The 18,552-nt window shown below is 42.1% G+C and overlaps 1 protein-coding gene across 1 annotated transcript in view; it reads left to right on the forward strand.

Moving 5' to 3' along the window:
• PLXNC1 (plexin C1) overlaps window positions 1-18,552 on the forward strand; it is a 74,059-nt gene that overhangs the window by 47,108 nt on the left and 8,399 nt on the right. The window contains exons 19-26 of the mRNA XM_064450925.1: window positions 192-316; window positions 877-1,075; window positions 2,454-2,600; window positions 9,943-10,120; window positions 11,305-11,408; window positions 15,641-15,695; window positions 16,787-16,818; window positions 16,907-17,014. Of these exons, the coding sequence (XP_064306995.1) occupies window positions 192-316; window positions 877-1,075; window positions 2,454-2,600; window positions 9,943-10,120; window positions 11,305-11,408; window positions 15,641-15,695; window positions 16,787-16,818; window positions 16,907-17,014 (948 nt within the window). The remainder of the gene's footprint in view (window positions 1-191; window positions 317-876; window positions 1,076-2,453; window positions 2,601-9,942; window positions 10,121-11,304; window positions 11,409-15,640; window positions 15,696-16,786; window positions 16,819-16,906; window positions 17,015-18,552) is intronic.

Genomic DNA, 18,552 nt, shown 5'->3' on the forward strand with positions numbered 1-18,552 from the left:
GTGTACTCTGTGTTATGCACAAACGCAAATTCATCTTCGGTAAAATCCTGAGACCCATAATAAAATGCAAAATTCCCACTGATTTGAAGGAGGCCAGGATCTTATCCCATATGTTGCTTACCATTTTTCTGAGCATTAAGAATCCATCATAGCCAAACTACAGTTTGCTTATTTTTGTTTAACTATTCCAGAGCAGAGACCAAACGAGCAAGGATGAAAGCTTCAACATGTTGCATGCTTTAATTTGTAACAAGAACTTTCTTGTTACTCTCATTCACACCCTTGAAAAGCAGAAAAATTTCTCTGTGAAAGACAGGTACAGTATGATTATGCTTATCATCTTCAAGACAAAGAATTAGCAGGAAAAAACAACATGGATTGTAGCACACAAATGTAATTTTTCTACTTCTTGCAAAACAAGCTTGCATTACCCCAGAGGACTTTTCCATCTTCCCCATCTGCACACACTGAGGAAGAAAAAACATTGCCATTAAAACAAGCCATTAAAGAGAAATCAGAATGTTTGTACGTGTAAACAAAGAGGCAAAGGAGCAGGAAAACTCACTTCAAAACTGTAAACACTTCCTGCAGTTAGATCAACAGTTCTACAGTTCAGAAATGTTCTGTCACTGAAGCAGGTGTTGTTCTGCAGAATTAAATTTAGAGACACAAATTCTGTGTTTAAAAAATAATCACAAGAGCAGATGGACTTGCATTTTTTATATTTTTGTAGAGATCAGTGGACAGTTTCTGTGCCTGAGGAGAGAAAACTTAGGATATGAACTTCACTAAAGAGTGTTTCATTTATTAAAGATGACTGAGAAAAGAAATTTCAAATATTATAGCATTGCGGATTGTTTGTTTTTTTTTTAACAGGTGCTTGTTTGCGTCCTTCTTGACTATTGCACTACAGACTAAGCTAGTTTACCTAACCCATATTTTGGAAGTGTTGACAAAGGACCTGATGGAGCAGTCAAGCAATGTACAGCCTAAGCTCCTGCTCAGACGAACCGAATCTGTGGTAGAAAAATTGCTGACAAACTGGATGTCTGTCTGCCTTTCTGGATTTCTCCGGGTACGTGTACATCTTTCCACTACATAAGATAGAGAAAGAATTTTAAAAATGGATTTCTTCCACAGGAGTTGTTAGAGGGATCAGTTTAAACCATTCAGTATAACGTTTAACATTATTAACACGCACTTTTCTAGTTTAGGTGATTTGGCCAGCTATCATCAATGTGGTGTAGGAAAAGAGCACATCTGTGAGCAATGATCATGTCATTTGGTTGAGATTTGGGTAATTTTGCAATTCTAGCATATCCTTTTCCCGTGTCAGACGTCATTTCATCTCCATGAGATGCATTGTGATCATACTGAAAGACTGACACCCTTGTTAAAATGCAGCTGTACCTTTCTATGCAAGCTGTTGGAAAGCTACTACGTAATGGAGATTTAAGGAATACCATCTTTTGGAAAGCTAAAATTCTTTCCAAACTTTTTAACCTCCAAACAGCATTGCAGATTTCAAGAACTAAATTACTTCAAGTGGAAACAAAATAATAATTTGATCTCATTTTACTGTTTGTTTGTTTTAGCCCACTTGGTAGCACTTCGTTCTTGGTTTCAGTGCTTGGTTATGCTTCCTGTCTCACTTACCAGTGTGACGGTATTGCTCATATCAGTCCTTGCATTAATAGAGCAGCAGAATTTTTTGAGGCTCAGCAGCTCACACTGGTTTCCAGAAACCCCAGGAGAGAGCCAAAGAGCTGTCAGAGATCTGTTCTCGATATACCAGTCGTCTTTACAGAGCTGTGCTAGTGAGATGCCTTAGCCAGGCTGCAGGAATGGTGTCACATGGAAACAGAGATCCATCCTTCCTTTTTCAGGTTTCTTTCCTGAAGCCTGGGGTTCAGGCAGGAGAGGGAAGCCCCAGTTTCATTCCCTCTTTTGTTGATACACCAGCGTATGTCCCACCACCTTGCTCCCAAGGCTTTTTTTCAGGGACAACAAGGGGAGATGCCAATTTAAAAGGAAGCTAGTCGTTAGCTTGTTTTCTCACAAGACTGGAAAAGGAAGAAATAGCTGAAGTATGCATGTGAACACATGGACGTCTCACCCCCCACCTGCTCTTCGGTGGAACTAGGAAGCATCTGCCCCGTGGAGTAGGAGCAGCTTGTCTGTAGTGTGCTTGTGCACAGCAAGGGTCTGTGAGTTTTCTTGCCACGCACTCCAGCTGTCCCTTGCTATTTGCATGAGACTTTCACACCAAAAAGCAAAGGATGGAGGTTAAACAAATAACTAGATAAATCTGCTCAGAGGGATTTTTTCTAATTGCAAGATAACAAGTTAGTTAAAAGGAAATAATTTGTTACACTTGATTTTTTTCTGGTTATTCTTGCCCGTTTAATGATTACAAAAATAAATATGTTCCTTGCGTTTGTTTCATGTCCTAGGAGACAATTGGTGAACCTTTCTATTTGCTAGTAACAACCCTCAATCAGAGGATAAACAAAGGACCTGTTGATGCGATAACTTGCAAAGCCCTGTACACGCTTAACGAAGACTGGCTGCTGTGGCAAGTGTCTGAATTCAAAACAGTGGTATGTTTACCAGTTTGTGTTCCCTCCAAACACAGACGACTACAATATTTCCTCTCTCTCTAGGAAGCTAAATTAAGGCTCATGGACACTCAGGTGATGCTAAAGTACCCAGATAATAAAATTGTTATTGCTGAAAAAGTTTCAAAATGCAATAGAGTTTAACTAGTTGGTATGTCACCAATATACATTTCACAAATAGCACTTGCTCCTTGATTCACAGCATGCCTTAATTGCCGAAGGTTAGGTTTAATGAAGTCTGTAGGGTATTAGAATTCCTTCTTGTTTTGAAGTGTACTACAAAAATATAATCGTATGCTTAGAATTTAAACTAAATTACACTTTTCCAATGAATGAAAGAATGGAATGCAGAGGGTTTATTTTTCTGTTGTGTTTACTTGTGGCTGATCTTCAGGTAGCAATAATCTGCTGTGGGTTTCCATGTTATTAGCTCCAAATTAGCAAGGTTACAGTGTGGTAGATTTTAATTAGTTGCTTGGTTAAAAACAAGGTATCTGGGAAGCCTAGCTAAATTTCTGAACTTTATCACAGATTTCTTGCCTTTCTCAAAACAACTACAAAGTGCTTCCTAATTTACTGTTACATCCAGAATTCTTTGAAAGCTGGAGCTATCTTACTGATTGTCATTCTGACACTGAGGAGAGAAAGGACAGCAAGGATTATTGCACTTTGGAGCATGTAAAAACTGACTTTTAAGTAGAAGGTCTGAAAAAGTTTTTCAGAATAACCAGAGCACCTTTTTTTCAAAAAATTTCCAAGTGATTTTGAGTCTGAGAGCTTGAAAATCTGCATTTCCGGTCATTTCCATAGCTTCCTTGCCTCTTAACTTCTGGCTTCCCGTCAGAGTTACCTGACATAGGAGTATCAGAAGTGCAACTGAATAGTCTGAATAGTGGGCTTCAGAGATTGGGAGCAGACACAGCCAGAGCAGCAGCTTCCATGGCAAGGACACTGCAAGTGCTGGTGGCTTTGGAGGAGAATTCAGTACTTTTCAGAGCCCATATCCTGAGTCCCAGGTAGGACTGGAGCTTCCAGGTTTGCCACCTTCTGGTTTTGCAACAAGAACCTGGAGGTCCTAGGATGCCATGTACTGGAATAGAGTACATGACCCTGGAAATCATGGCTGGTCAGCAGTCCATTGGGCTTAGCTCACCGAGTCACGTAGGAGGCTCACTGAAATGACAAGCTTTCTGTGAAACACTTCTGAATTGTCATTTTCTGTTGAAAGTTCTTGGGCTGACAAATTTATAGTCAAATCTTCTTATAGCTATTTAAAAAGGTGGTGTTGGAAGCTTCATTTGAAGGTAGTTCAAGCTAATTTACCACAGTGTGAATTTAGAAAGTTGTGACTAAAAATTAAACGCATGATACCTTACCTTTGGTTTCCTTGTTTGTGCGCTGCATTCTGGCGTGCATTTGGGAGCCAGGGTAAGTTTAAATATATTGCTATATATAGCCATAGGATACAAACCCCAGTAGTTACACAGAGCAACAATTTTCAGCTCAATATGCCTGCTACTAGTAGACTGTGCAGGAACATCTGGTCCTGTGGAATTGATTGACTTTTCTTATTTATAGCACAAATTCAAATTGAGAGAACCGTGGGGGGATAGCTGACACTGAAACTGCTGAACACTGCCTTAAATAATTTTTCTAGTGCTACTTCTATGCCCACAGTCGCTGATAGGGCCTGTGGGCAGCCTGCAGTGAAGAGGAGAGAGGGGAAGTGGTCTGAAGGACTCGGTATCAGTGGGGAAGGCGGTCTGCGGATGGATGAGGAAGTGAGAGAGCAGATAGCCTTTCTCGAATGTTGCTTGCTGCCTTTGTACTTTGTATTGCTGCTTTTAAATAGGAGATGATGGTACTGTTATAGGGTTAATAAGTCAGCTTTCCCTGCTGAGGTCCGGCAGTTTATTAGACTTTGTTGAAAAGTGGTTAAATGTTCCCTTTAAAATCATTGAAAAGGAAGGAGGATCCTGCAGTAAAATTACAGAGGTGGTGCCCAAGGACTCTAGAGGGAAGCGGTTTTGTTTGGTGTTTTGTCTAAGATTTATGCTAAAAACTTAAACTATGCTATGGAAGAGATTTAGGTGGAATAGTGAGGCTTTCTGGGCTGGCGAAGCAGGCCAGCCATGCACATTTTCTCTTCAAGAATAACATTTAACAGGGTACTGAAGTGGAAGGAGTCAGCTTTTCTTCTCTCACTAACACCACTTCACATGCGCTGCAATGACATGCAGGACCTGTGAGCGTACAGACAGGGAACCAAGTATTCTCTCCTGTCTTTGGAAGAAAACTTCTGCCTAAAGGATTACAGGTTTTGTTTTCTAAATGGAATAAATTCTGAGCTGAGTTTTCAAATGTATTTGCACATTTGCTCACTGCAGCTACATTGTGAGTCTTGCGGTATTTTGTTGGTATTTTATTTTGCTCCTTTTCACAGCCCCACAATGGCAATACATTAAAACCTACCTGTCCAGAGCAAAGCGTAAAAACACAGCCAAAATAGGGGGATAGTAAGATACATCTGCAGACACTCGGTGTCCAGATTTTTAAGCTGTGTAGGCACTTGAAGGCACAGGGGTGCATCTGTCAGGGAGTTAAACTCTCAAATCAGTGGCAGGGCACAAACAAGGGTGTAGTCACTCTGCATGTGCATCTCTCCTTTCAGGATTGGGACTTCAGTTCCAGACTAATAAAAGCAGGATATTGACAGGTTCCTAAAAATCAGGGGGAGCTCCACAGGCCTATTCCTAAACACACCAAAAAGCAGATAAACTCCTGGGGCAGGAGAAGGAAGAAGAACTGGGCATAGAGAAAGAAGGAAGGACAGGAGAGACTTTCTAAAATTCAGCCCATTTGTACGAGGAAAAAGAGAACTAAGAAACATGTTGGTTTTGATTTGTATTAGAGCTGTCCCTTGGCTGGGCCCCATCCCTTTTTCAAAAAGGCCACAGACCTTGGGACCAGTCAACCCCCTACTGTTACCCCTCTCTGCTGGAAAGGGTCAGATATTGAACAGAGGTGGGCTGCTGAAGTAAATGCTTAAGCAGAGGAATTGAAGGAAGGATGCTTCTAAAAGCCCTGGTCTCATATGAGCTAAGGAGCTGTGTGGTTTCACACTGTGCTTATATTTGAGTATTGAGAAATAAAACTGCCTTGAAAGAGACTTGGATGTGTCGTGGAGCCTTCTCACAGGCTGAGGAAGCAAGCCCGCTTTCTCACAGGCAGACAAGCAGCTGCACCCCTCGGTGCAGTCAGTTGCTCAATGACTGATGAAGAAGCACAGTGCACAGCTGAGTGTTAGCATTTCACTGAAGTGTTTAATTTTAAATAGAAAAGCTACACAATGCCAGCCTGGCATGGGAGAAGTTCTCAGTGGAATCTCTCCTGTGGAAAACCAGGGGACACTTCTTCATGTACTAAACTCGGTGCTCCAGCATTCTTTTGAATAGCCACTGCTTATTTTTAAAAAGTGATTTGGGATGTTGAATTCTTTGCTGAAATTAGTTTGCATTTTTAGATGGGAAGAAGTGATCTGTTCAGCCAACAGACTTTTATTGAAAGTGAAGCAAAGCCACGTGGTGGAGGTTGTTGAAAGTGTTCAACTGCTTTAGGAGTTAAAAGAAAGGTGTTAAAAGAAGTGGGAGCACTGTAGGCGAGTAAAGCAGAGACAGGGAACCCAATTTCCTAATAAGACGCCATGGTTGTGGAGTTATTAGGCACACTGTGAGAGGTAAGGAAGCTATTAAAAGCATGTGACATATGTGGATTTTTGTCAGCAGAAGAGGGGCACAACAGCCCTCGCTAGGAAGCGAGCAGTGCAGGTGTTGGCTACAGGAGGGTCTTCTGAATTAGATACAGATTCAGTACCACACTGCAGCATCGCGAGTACAACCCTTGCTTTGCGTAGTGCACACCTAGCCTAAATTTAATTCCTGTGACATTTTCTATGCCAATTTGTTAGCTGTTTATTGTATTTCATACTCTGGGATAGAGGGGAGTAGGTTTAAGGCAGTTTTGTTGTGCTGTACATCATGGTGCTGTCTCCTTTACATAAATTGTCTTATTTTTACCAATCAAAAGTTCTTCTTGTTTTTTCAGTCTGTCTGATAAAATAAGAGCCCTTGAATATCCCAGATGATTTTTCTTTACTTCTAAGAAAATATGGTATTATCACATTTCTTCATTAAACCACATGTCATTTATTGTCTGCTATGGTTATTAATAGCTTTACTAAATAATTCATTGTTTAAAATTCATTTTCAAGAAAACTACAAATCTGTAAAACCATCTGTAAACATTGTCTTCAAATGTCATTATTTCTGTCACTGCTTGAGTGAAAAACTGTTTTTAAAATTTGTTCCTGTCTTTTAGCTAGGTTCCAAGCTAGTTCCTATAGAATTAGTTGCAGATGCTTGCCTTGTTCTCCTTAAGTAGCCTTTAACAATTCTTGCAACCTGTGTTAAGCCTTTGCTGAAAAGCACTGTGACTTTGTGTTGATAATCACTAATTTCTAGTGCATGAAGTCTCAACTCTAGATATTACTAGGTTGAACCACATGTAATGTAATTTCCTCCTGAATCTTTCCCTAAGTTAACTGGTATTTTTGTTTCCTTTGCAAAGTGACAGAGCTTAGAAAAGGGCTTGATGATGTTTCTTCATGACTTCCATGTGTCCTCATGTGATTTCTCTTAAACATTTTCTGACCTTCAGAGCTGATCATAAAAGGGCTTTCTTAATTTTACAGTTATTTCTGATTCTTTTTGCAGTTCTACACTTTGTGTCTAAATGCATTGATTCTGACTGTCAGCTTCTGATTAATGGTTTCTAAAGCCAGGGATTGTGCTGTCAGACAGGTTGAATCTGATTTATGAAAACTTCAGCTACAGAAGGAAGACTTCATAATAATTGGCTTTCCTAGCTCCCCATCAACTGCTTCATCAATTAAGATTAACTTCTGCAGGCAATCGTGTCAGCAAAACTGTCTGGCTCTCTCAGTTTAGAGACTTCTATGCATTTAAATATTTCTTCCACTTCCAATATTTCTGATCACTTCAAGTCATAAAGTGTTGTTGTTATACTCACACTAACACTGTTGTTATACTGAAAGTGGATACTTTCAGTTAAGGAGTCCATAAATGACTTGTATTCCACCTACATGAAGGACTACTTCTCTCTTTTTACAGTCCTGTCATCCTGCAATGAGTTGAGTGGGGATGGAAGGATACTCACATGCTAATAACTGAAGAGGCTACACATTTATGTGCAATCTGTGTGCGAGCGTGTGCTGCAAAGGAAATGCAGCAGAGAATAAGACAGTTTCTTTTGGCAGTCTGAAAGGAAGAGGGAATGAAGGAGAAGCAGGAACATGAATATTGCAGTGTAGGAATAATGTTAGGAGGAAAGGATCAACTAAAGGAAGGAATGCTTCCAAGGGTGTAAAGACAAAACATCAGTTAAAGTGTGAGTAGCTACTCCAGAAAGATCAGTTTGGAGACTAGAAGAGAAAAAGACTTTGACTAAAATGCGTTTTCTAAAGATAAAATACAGTTAGTCCCTGTCCAGATTTTTATCCTACAAGACCGTGACCTCAGGGCAGTCAAAGTCAAGGACAGGACTGCTGTCTGTTCAGTCGGTCTGGGGGCCTAACCAAGCGTGAGTTCCTCATTCCCGTGCCAATATATCTTTTACTAATTTTCTGCATGAAATCCCAACCTGAGGCATAGCATCCAGTCTGCTTCTCCTTCTGCAGGCACTGTTCCCACATCTCCTCCTCTTCCATTCCGTCTGGCCTTTCCATGGACTCATTCTCCTCACAAATAAGTATCTTGGTGTCCTGATCAAGTTATTCTCGGTTACTTCGGTTACATCCTAGTCTTTGTTAAATCCTGATCTTTGTAGTTTTGCAACCCTGTTTTTAATACTCCTTATGCTTCTGTAGGAACATTTAAGTTAATTTATGTCTCATTGGACTACTTTTTTTCACCACTGGCATGCTGTAATTTCCACTCTTGCTGGGTAATAAAGCAGAAAATAGCATTCTACAACTACTAATAACTGCCTATTTTTCTAAGAAGAGAGAAAAGTTGTCCCTGCAGCAACCTGGTCAGAAGTTCTTTCCTTCACATAACAGCAGGGGGGGGGAAAAAAAATGTTTTGGTTGCTTCCTCTTTTAACGATCACTCCTTCACTGAGTCACACCTGCAGTCCTCTCATTTCTCTGGAAGATATGTATTATACCAGAAATGTCCAACAGCCAGAAAGGTTCATGTACATAGTTTTTTTCCTATGCCGCTTGCAGTCAAGTGCCAGGACCTGAAAGACCTGTTTTAATTCTGTCCCAAGACATCGCCAGCAGAACGTCCGTATAGGTGTAGCTGAACAGTGATTTCTCCTCACGGAGCAGGCTGCTTCACTGGAAATGCTTGCTATTATCACCTGGCACTAGCAATTCTGTGCTCATCCCTTTTTCCCTGCCTCTTGGCAGTTAATCTGCCTGACCTGACCAGAAATATGACCTGACTAAAAACATTCCCTGGAGATGGTCACACAGTCTCTTTGCCACCTCCCTCTAGCCCATCCCTCACCTTGCGCACAGCCTAGCAGATGAATTGTGTCCCAGCTAAGGGTAGCTGTGAGCTAAAGGGCAGGGGTGTTATAACTGGACAGGTTGTGTGGGTGTTTGACACTTTTCTGTGCAGATCTGGACCACTTTGGGTTCTGCCTGCTGCAACATGCTTTCCCTTTCCACTGTGTCTGCAGTAGCCCTGTCTCTGCTGCCTCTAGAGACACGGCTCTATGCAGGCACACACTGACGGCTCCAGAGGAGGTGTATTTTTTCGTATGATACAAGGTACTCAGCATAATCTGCTGGTGTAAATATGCGTTTTAAGCCTGCTTCCTATCCACTCAAAATCAATCATGCTTACCATGACGACTTACTTAGCAACCTTATCAGATCTCTAGTGGCTTAGAGTTTTGCTTTTAAGGCATTCATTTTAAATGAAAGATCTGCTTTGTTTAGAACGCACATTGTAATTTTTCATGGTCTCCTGTCTTTTTTTGGTAATTCACTGAAATAGGTTTGCACAAAAGCAGAATACAAAATACACTTTTGGAAATATATAGCTATATACCTTTGGTTCTTTGGACATGAGGAATTCTAAATGCTTCATTGTGTAATTCCTTCAAATAATCATTATTTGAAATAGCTTTAATAATAAATATACTGAAAACCTCTCAGGTTTGCTGTCAGGAGTTTGTAGGTTTCCCATGCCAGGTGTTCTCTGTAAGTCAGAATAACATGTGTTTCTTTCCCCAGACAGTGAACATCATCTTTGAAAAAATCCCAGAAAATGAGAGTGGAGATGCCTGTCAGACTATCCAAGTTAATGTTCTGGACTGTGACACCATAGGCCAAGCCAAGGAGAAGAGCCTTCAGGCTTTCCTTAATAAGAATGGTTTTCTCTACGGTCTTCAGCTGGATGAAATTGGTCTTGGTAAGAGAGTGTCACTGTGTTATATTTTCAGGGAGGTCACTGGTCTGTCTGTGGAGTTTTCTTTTTAGGAATTCCTATCTTTGGCTTTGATTATTTTTTTTTTAGCGTTTAGGCAGAACATAGGTTTTGTAAGGAATTTCTGGGGAAATACAAAATCATTTATGCTACCAATTAGAATATTGGAACTACATCTGCTTCACTTCTGGAAGGACTTCAGCGTGCAGTTAACAAACACATGTTATTTATTGAACACATATAATTTATATGTTCCTTTTCTGGGTTAAGTAAGGTGGGTCATCCACCTAAGTACAGCTGGTTGATAAATTTTGTTAGACGGTAAGATGACATGCCATGATTACCGAATACTTTAGTCCCTATCTACTAACCCTCCTACTGCCCTTATTTCCAACAGGCCTACGTTTTCTTTGATCCAGAGAACCCACAAATACAGTTTATTTACAGTCAGATTAGGTTTATTTAATAGTTCACATGTGACTCACAAAGATACATACAATATCTACAGATGTAAATGAGGCCATTCCAGCAGATGAGTCAAGCCACCACCTTTTCTTCTTGGGTTTGCAAGAGCCCAATGTCAGACAAAAGCCTGTAGTTGCCAACTTACCACTTCCCACGTGCGAACTCTACATTGTTGGCATTTGCTACCTCCCGGACTTGCTCCCTAATATGTTGATATTTCCTCACCTTCTCAGCCACTATATCTGCAAGTGATGATAATTTACTTTCTTGTCTGATGTTTATATCCACCACCAGTGCCTTCACAAATACTGTCAGTCTGGTACAGGTCATTTTAGTGATGTCTTAGAAGTGGTTTGTGAAACCTTTCTTCTAGTCCCAACATGGCCATAACACCAGGGCATGCTTGTGCAACAGAATAGCTAGATTAGGTGAAAGCACCTCCAAAAACTCAGTCTTGACCAACACAAAATGAAGCACCAGTAGCCTGCAGTAATGGCAGCCACCCAGGCTGTCACCCCAGAAAAGGAATCTGTAGTGTGGGAGTGCAAAACCTCTCTTACGTGACCCAGCACAAGGACAGAAAGAAACAGCTCAGCTGGGAGCCACTGGCCCAAAAATAATTAGGTGTTGTTTTTCTTTACAAACATCTGTACAGTGAGAATGGCATTGGGATGTAATTGTTTTCTGTTGCTGTCATACTGCAGAACTTGTATCTGAGGAGCAGCAAAGAGAACTGTTAGATATTGATGGCTCCTCAGAAGTGATGGAGGATGGGATAAGGAAGCTAAATACCATCGGCCATTATGAGGTAAGCACGGAAGCCATGCCAATGAATCAAGAAGCAGTTTCTCCCCAACTCTCAAACGCTGTCTGCACAAAAGTATCTTGATTGATCAGAATCTCGCAGAGAAAGCTGAGCATCATCAACAGAAGGAAAGAAATGTGTGACACACAACTTTCTTGCCAATGAGTCATATGTTTTCTGTTACTTTTAAGAGGTTTGCTTGTTGGTTCAAGCATACCAGGTAAACTGTTACTTCTGTTGAGCATTTCAGTTAAAACAGCATCTGATTTCCAGCTATGAACATTGCCTTGAGTCTTTTCTAGTCTTTGCTGCTGAGTTTGCGTTGCACCATGAGCAAATGTTTACCTCTTCCCACCTCCTATTTTGATTGTCTGAACAGGTGGTAGTGTTACTTGTGAAAGCTCATTGAGAGTCAGAATAAAAAGGACTGATGAGTTTGCTTGCTCTTCTCCTGAGACATCCTGTGTCAGTCTCCTTCCCTTTTTTTCTCTCTGTTTCTGCTTCCACCTACTGTTGCCACTTGCACTGTAAGTTTTCCCCTCTACTTCCAACTGCACCTGTAAACCAGTCATTTTCAATGCTGCAATAATCTGTCCATCATTGCAACAACACACAAGGCTGCAGCTGGTGGCAGAGCCCTTCTGGGTGTTGCAAATTGCAAAAGCATAGCAAGCAGCATTGCCTGTCTAAGGAGTTTCCACTGACACTAGTCAAAATAGAGGGTGAGAGGCTGGGGTGAAATGTGCAACAGATGATTGGCCTCAGGTGAATGGTAGCTCAGGTTTTGATGCTTACAGATAGACTTTGGAAAGGTTAGTACGCTGAGTGCTTTTAGTGACCTTTCTCCATGCCTCATAGTTGAATTTGAAAGTCTGGCTCTTAACAAGATAATCAATTTTTATTTATCTAGGAGTTTTGCTGCTGAGCGTAGGTCTGTGCCGTGCAATGCGGTATGGTGCTGGGAAACCTGAGCCAGCCTTGAACACGTTCCTGTCTGCATGAGCAAATACACTGCCATCCACAAAGAGGAACAAGGGCTCCTAGCAGGACTGTTTGTAGCTTGGGCGCAGCACGAGGCTGCACAGATCTGCAGCAAGTTCATCTGGAGTCACCTTAGAGTTCTGTAGGCGTCTGTTGCTCCTTACCTCCTGGGGAGGCAGCAGTGAACCCAGATGTCCTAAGTCACCATCCAGTGTCTTAAATACAGCTTTTCTTGTTCCTCTCTTGAATCTTGTCTATAGATTAACATGGGACTTCCTCCACTCCACTTGTAAATATTTTGTACAAATTAGGACATTGTAGTGTTGCAGTCAGAGCCTATGCAGCAAAGGTCAATGTAGATTTAAATCTTGATTAGGTACTTGAACTTCTGTCTAATGTGAAAGTACCCGCCCTCTTTACTACAGGCAGCAATTGCAAGTGCTCCCTGATTCTACCTGGCAGCTTTTTGCACTTCCTGAGCTCCTGGTGTGCTGTGGCACATCGGTGGCGTATCTCATGGCAAATGAGTCTGCTCCAGTTGGTCACTGACGTCCCTGGGCATCTTTGTCCCAGCCCATGTTTTCATCTGCGGTTTTTGCAGGCAAATGCAAGTTAAGTTGGAGGTTCAGTTGTTCTTGCAAAGCTGTAGCTACGCTAATTATAGCTTAGCAGCTGCCTTATGGAAATTGTGCTGGGTATCTCTGTTAGATATTTTAGTTCACTTTTTCTGACACTGACGAAATAACATACATTTTAGGCAGAAGCTTAGTGGCATTTTAAGCAATGGCTTAGCAGCAAGTATCAGGCATTAGCATGTCTAGTTTACTTTCTTGTATGGATATTAATGCAAAAAGGAATGTAAAGGTGTCTAGTGAGCAAGAAAAAGGGACACTGCATACACAGTGTGAGGGTAGTAACGGGGCCTGAGGAATTCCAACTTAGTTTTAATGGTGCCTAGAGTTTTGTGGCAAGCGTGAATTTCTGTTTTTGTTTGCCAGCTTTAAATGCTAGAAAGTAACCAGATTTTTTGAAACTGGGAAGTACTGCCAAATCTTTTTAAGACACTGGAGCCTGAAGGTTGTGTTGTAAAGGTCCCAGAATCACCAGTCTCTCTTGAAAAAGACAACTTAGTTTCTACATGGGTTTTTAAAATGCACAATTAGGGGATGTTTGCATTTTTGTGTGGTGTTTCTAAAGGGAAAAAAATCCACTGTACTCTTATTAGACTTTCATGTGTCTCTGGCTTGTGTGCTCCTTTGGCTCTAATTTTTTGCTGTCATTTGATGTCATTATTTATGAGGTCTGCACTATTGTTTGCATGAGAATAACCACAAGCCTTGACATGAAAGTTGCCGATTATCATCATGTCCTATTTCCCACGCAAGAAGAGAGCTAGAGGACTACTTTCAGATCTGCTGTCCAGTCATAGGTCGCTAATTTCTCAACCTGTAGCAGCATCACACGTTCCAGGAGCAGGTACAGCCCCAGGGAGCAACTCCTGCGTGTGGAATCCAGGGAGCTCGCTGACAAGAACTGGATTATAGGGAGGACAGGAGGAGGCCTGGAGAACAAGGAAGAGGCATAAAGCCTCACTACTACCTCTTCTGTTCTGCAAAGTAGCTGTACTCCATGTTGTATGGATCTGAACAGATCTCCCCTCTCCCTGCTGGGAGACCTGACAAAGTAAAGATGTTTTGAGGCACCCATGGGAGCAGCCCACCATGAGAAGTGTTTTACATGAAAAGTGACTTAGGCAGCAGGGCACAAAAGAAGAGCTTTATTTATTTATTTATTTATTTATTGGGTCACACTGAAAGAAACAGCAAGTATGGCTGCTGCAGTAATGATAAAGAAGGGAAAGCATATTCCACTCAGTGGTAGAAGCATCATTTGTCCTAGCAATAGAACCTGAAGTGGGGACTTGGATCATGCCTGCACTGCACCAACACCTCTGGTTCCTGGAGGGAAGCACAGTTCTCCCTCCGAGCTCTGCCCATCTCCCTTAGGACAGGAGCCAACACATTTCAGCACTGAGCTGCTCTCCTGCTTCTTGGAGGGGGGAGTGGAGGCAGTGTATTGCCCATGCTGCTCCGGGAGGTGGTAGTTGCTGGGTAGCCCTGTTCCTGTTTACCTGTCTTCAGGGACAAGTAGGAGGACTCTCTGGGTGTTTGTGTCACCTCACAAGCTAGCTTTCGAGCATATTCCCACTTGTAGTGTGGTTTTATCTGTGTTAATCTGAAAGAACCCTGAAACACTGTATGATAAATGGAAGCCCTGCAAAAAAATCATACTTATAAAATAGATTGCATTTACTTTCCAGGAGTAAGTGCAGATTTCTTTGGCACAAGACACAGCTTTTCATAGAGTATCTTAATGTTTAAACTGGTTTCTCACACCAGGCTGGCTGCCAAGGTTTAAAAAACACTTAAATTATTTTGGCAGAGATCCCTTCCTAGAACTGGCCAGTTGTTTTTGTAATTATAGAGGGAAGTACACTAGCACTTGGCAAGACCCAACATTTGACAGCAAAACAGTGGTGTAGTTCTCAGTGGGAGCTGTTTTTGAGGTAGTTTTTGACAATAAAGGCATGACTTGCTAGTTTCTTTTAAAGATAATAGTTACCATCTTGGCAGCACTATAAATTCAGGGAAGGAGAGGGGAAGATTTTTCCTAGAAATCCCAAGGTAGCTAGATATGAATCTAGCTTGCAGTCCACAGGGCATAAATATTTTGCTGAGTTGAAAGTAGTTCTTGGGAGCACCAGGCTAGACCCTCAACATAGCTCCTCCGTAGGGCATGGCAGGGAATGGACTGAGCTGGAAGAGAGGGGGCTAGAAGAGGAATCATCCTTGCATTCCCCTCCCTGCCTCACCTTCCCATTAGATCCTATTGCATTGGAGCCAGAGAATTCAACCTGAGCAATCTATAGAAAGATGGGTGCAAAAAGCAGCACAACGCAGTACATGAAAATGAAAATGTCCAAATCAAAGCAAAGGAAAGGTCTTAAAGGCCGGTTTGTTGAAACAACTGCCTTCCCACCTTGCCAGGTGAGGCTAACAAACTGCAGCTGCTGCCTGTGCCTGAAAGCCCAGCCCTGGCTGCCTGCTGAGAGCTGCACACACCGTAGTGAGAACGAAGCGGGCTGGCACGCTCCCTGCGCTGCCACGGACTTAAGGGGAGAGGAAATGAAACTGAGGGTTTAATGAATTCTAGACACTTTTGTTTCAGCATGGGATGTTTGTTTTTGCTTTCAGATTTCAAATGGAGCAACCATAAAAGTCTTTAAAAAGAAGGCAAACACCCGATCAGGTAACAAAGGACCTGCAACCTATTTAATCTTTTGTGGAGAATGGGCTGGCAATGCAGAGAGCTGAGCGATGGCAGGTTGTATCTAGGTCAATAGGAGGTCAGAAAAATTGGCACTTTGATATAGCTGAGCCAAACGAAGATCCATGTTACCCTGGCTCTGGGCCTCTGACAGGCACAGTGGGCCTGGGAGGAGGGAAGAAGGCAAAGGAAAGAAGGACAGAAGGATTTACAGTTCTTGGCAAATGAATGCTTAAAGATACAGACTCATAGGCAGGAAAGCAGGGCAGGGAAGCCAGGGTGACACAGAGTGCTGACTGGTGAGACCAACACAGGGAACATGCTCTGCTCTGGTGCCCGGCGTTGTGCATCACGGACAGAGTGGTGCCTGTCCAGAGACAGGCATAACAAAAAAATGCAGTTTTGGAATTTTCCTTGACTGTGCTTCTGAAAGCTTTGACTTGGCTGGCTCAACAGGAGTTCAGGAGTTAAAGGGTGCTTACAAAGAGTCAGTTCATCTCACTTACCGCTGTGATGCAGGTTGCTCCAGCCCAGCTGGTGGGTTGGGGGAAGTGGACTTTCTATAGCCCCTAGGGAGAAACAGACACTTGTAGGGCATGATTCACCTCACCCTCAAAGTGGACGTCTAAAGTTAGGAGAGATGTGTCCCTGAGGTCACTGGGATGGCCCTGCTCTCTCCCTCAGCAAGGACTGGGTTGTCTGTTCTCAGCCATTGCTTTCAAGCCTGACCTCAGCCTGCCTGCACTGAGTACTCTTAGAGACTAAGCCAATGCAATCATCTCCTCTGCTGTCTGTTGTCCTCCTTTCAGAGGAGCTGCGATTTCCCCAGCAGCAGATGATGATGCCCTGGCTTAGTGGTCCGAGCTACAGGTTGGCACTGGGGAGGTGAGCCAGGACCTGTGCATTTTTCAGAGGCTTCCCCCACACCGCAGGCAGGAAAGCATGACGCCGAGCCTGCTTGCTCGGCACACTGGCATGCACCTTGCTGCACAGCCCAGAGCCCAGCAGAATTCACAGCCTTGTAGCTGTGTGTTTCATTAATGCCTGTTTGCTCTCTGCTTTCTGTTGTTTAGGTGTGGACTACTCAGATGAACACTGTCATTTGGTGAGTTCAGTCATTACACCGTTAAGTGGTGGATTTAATACTGAGCCGTATTTGTATCTGTGTAATCTCTCTAATCTCTTCACAACAGATTTTACCAGACTCTGAAGCAAACAAAGATGTGAAAGGAGCGGGTCATAAAGGAAAGCAAAAATTCAAAGTGAAAGAAATGTATCTGACAAAGCTTCTGTCAACCAAGGTAAACTGTAAAGGCTTTATTTTGGGGGGAGGGCTGATGTTAGGCTTGGCTTTTTTGGCACAGAAGAAATAGAATTAAATTATGCAGACTTCCTGCATGTATATCAAATGTTAAATAAAAAGGTGGCCAACAAAAATCACTGTGCTAACTATGGATTATGACCATTTGCAAAGATGGACTCATTTCAGGATTTCTAATGCTAGACTTCTAAAATTGTCTATTACTCGCACTCTCTGTCTCCTCAGTAAGCACAACCGTTTTTTCTTGGGTTAATGAAAAAAGTAGTTATTGAGCTTATAGAAAGTGAGTTTTGCCACTGAGTCCCACAGAGCAAGAACGATCCCTTCTGGAGAGACAGCTTTTGGTCAACAATCTCTTCACTATCTACTAGAGTTTCCCCTACTTAGACACAACTTCCAAGGCCTGAGTTTCACAAAATAGTGCCCATGGAATGAAGTAATCTTTTAGGGACTCAAACATCCAAAATAACTAGATTAATTTTAAAAACAAGGTCCTTAGGATTTATCATACAATTACCAAATATATACAATGCACATTCCTTATGAATAAGCCCTGCTCACTCCATCTGGTAATGTCATCTTGTTTCTGACTTACTCAAAAGGGTTATAAAGCTCTTTGCAACAGCATATTACTTAAAATATTAATCAGTGCACAACAGTGAGAGCTGTGTGATACAAGAGGCCTGAAGGGATGATGATTATGGCCTTCTTGCGTTTAAAAATCTATCAATCATTATTTAATTAGATTGTTGATAGCATCTGAAGTAATTTGGGACACTACCCAAAGTGAGAGTGAAGACTGGTCACTTCTCATTAGCTGTGGAAACTAACATAAGCCCTTAGGAATTGCTGGAGTGAACCGGTCATATCTTATGGTGAAAGACTGAAATACAAAAGAGAAGATCAGGCTTTTAAGACACAGTCCTTTTAAAGGGCTTTAAATTAATCATCTCCTTCTCCAAAGTAGGATAGTACTCTGAACAACAGTGCTGTGATATCCTTCAGTGTGAAATTCCACCCATGACACACCGTGCACTGAAGGAACTTGCATTGAACCATGTCTCCCTCTCCCTCTCTCGCCCATACGTGCACACAGACACAATTGCAGTGAAATGAACTGGCCAGTAGCGCATCAAGGCCCTGGGATACACTTAAATCCTTGTTATTGAGAGAAGATCGGGCTGAATTGAGCTCGAGAATAGATGTGAAGAAAAAAAGCACAAAACACTGTTTTGCTTTGTTTGCCTCTACTTATGAATACTGTGTGATGTTGTCAGTGAGTTCACCAGCAACCAAGCCCTTGCTTTTGTGAGCCAAATAGCTTCACTTCTGGATCAGAAATGCCCAGTTGCAGTTCTTCTCTCTAATATTAGAGTCTTTGCATGCCACCCAAAGCTGTTAGCCTAAAATTAGATCAAGTGCCACAGTCGCTTGGCTGTGAAGTGTTGATGAGCACATGTGTTCAACATGTGTCACAGATGGCACCATGAAGACCGGTGCCTAGAAAACTGGTTAAAC

This window comes from Phalacrocorax carbo, chromosome 1 (assembly GCF_963921805.1).
Source record: "Phalacrocorax carbo chromosome 1, bPhaCar2.1, whole genome shotgun sequence".
Classification (NCBI taxonomy): Eukaryota; Metazoa; Chordata; class Aves; order Suliformes; family Phalacrocoracidae; genus Phalacrocorax; species Phalacrocorax carbo.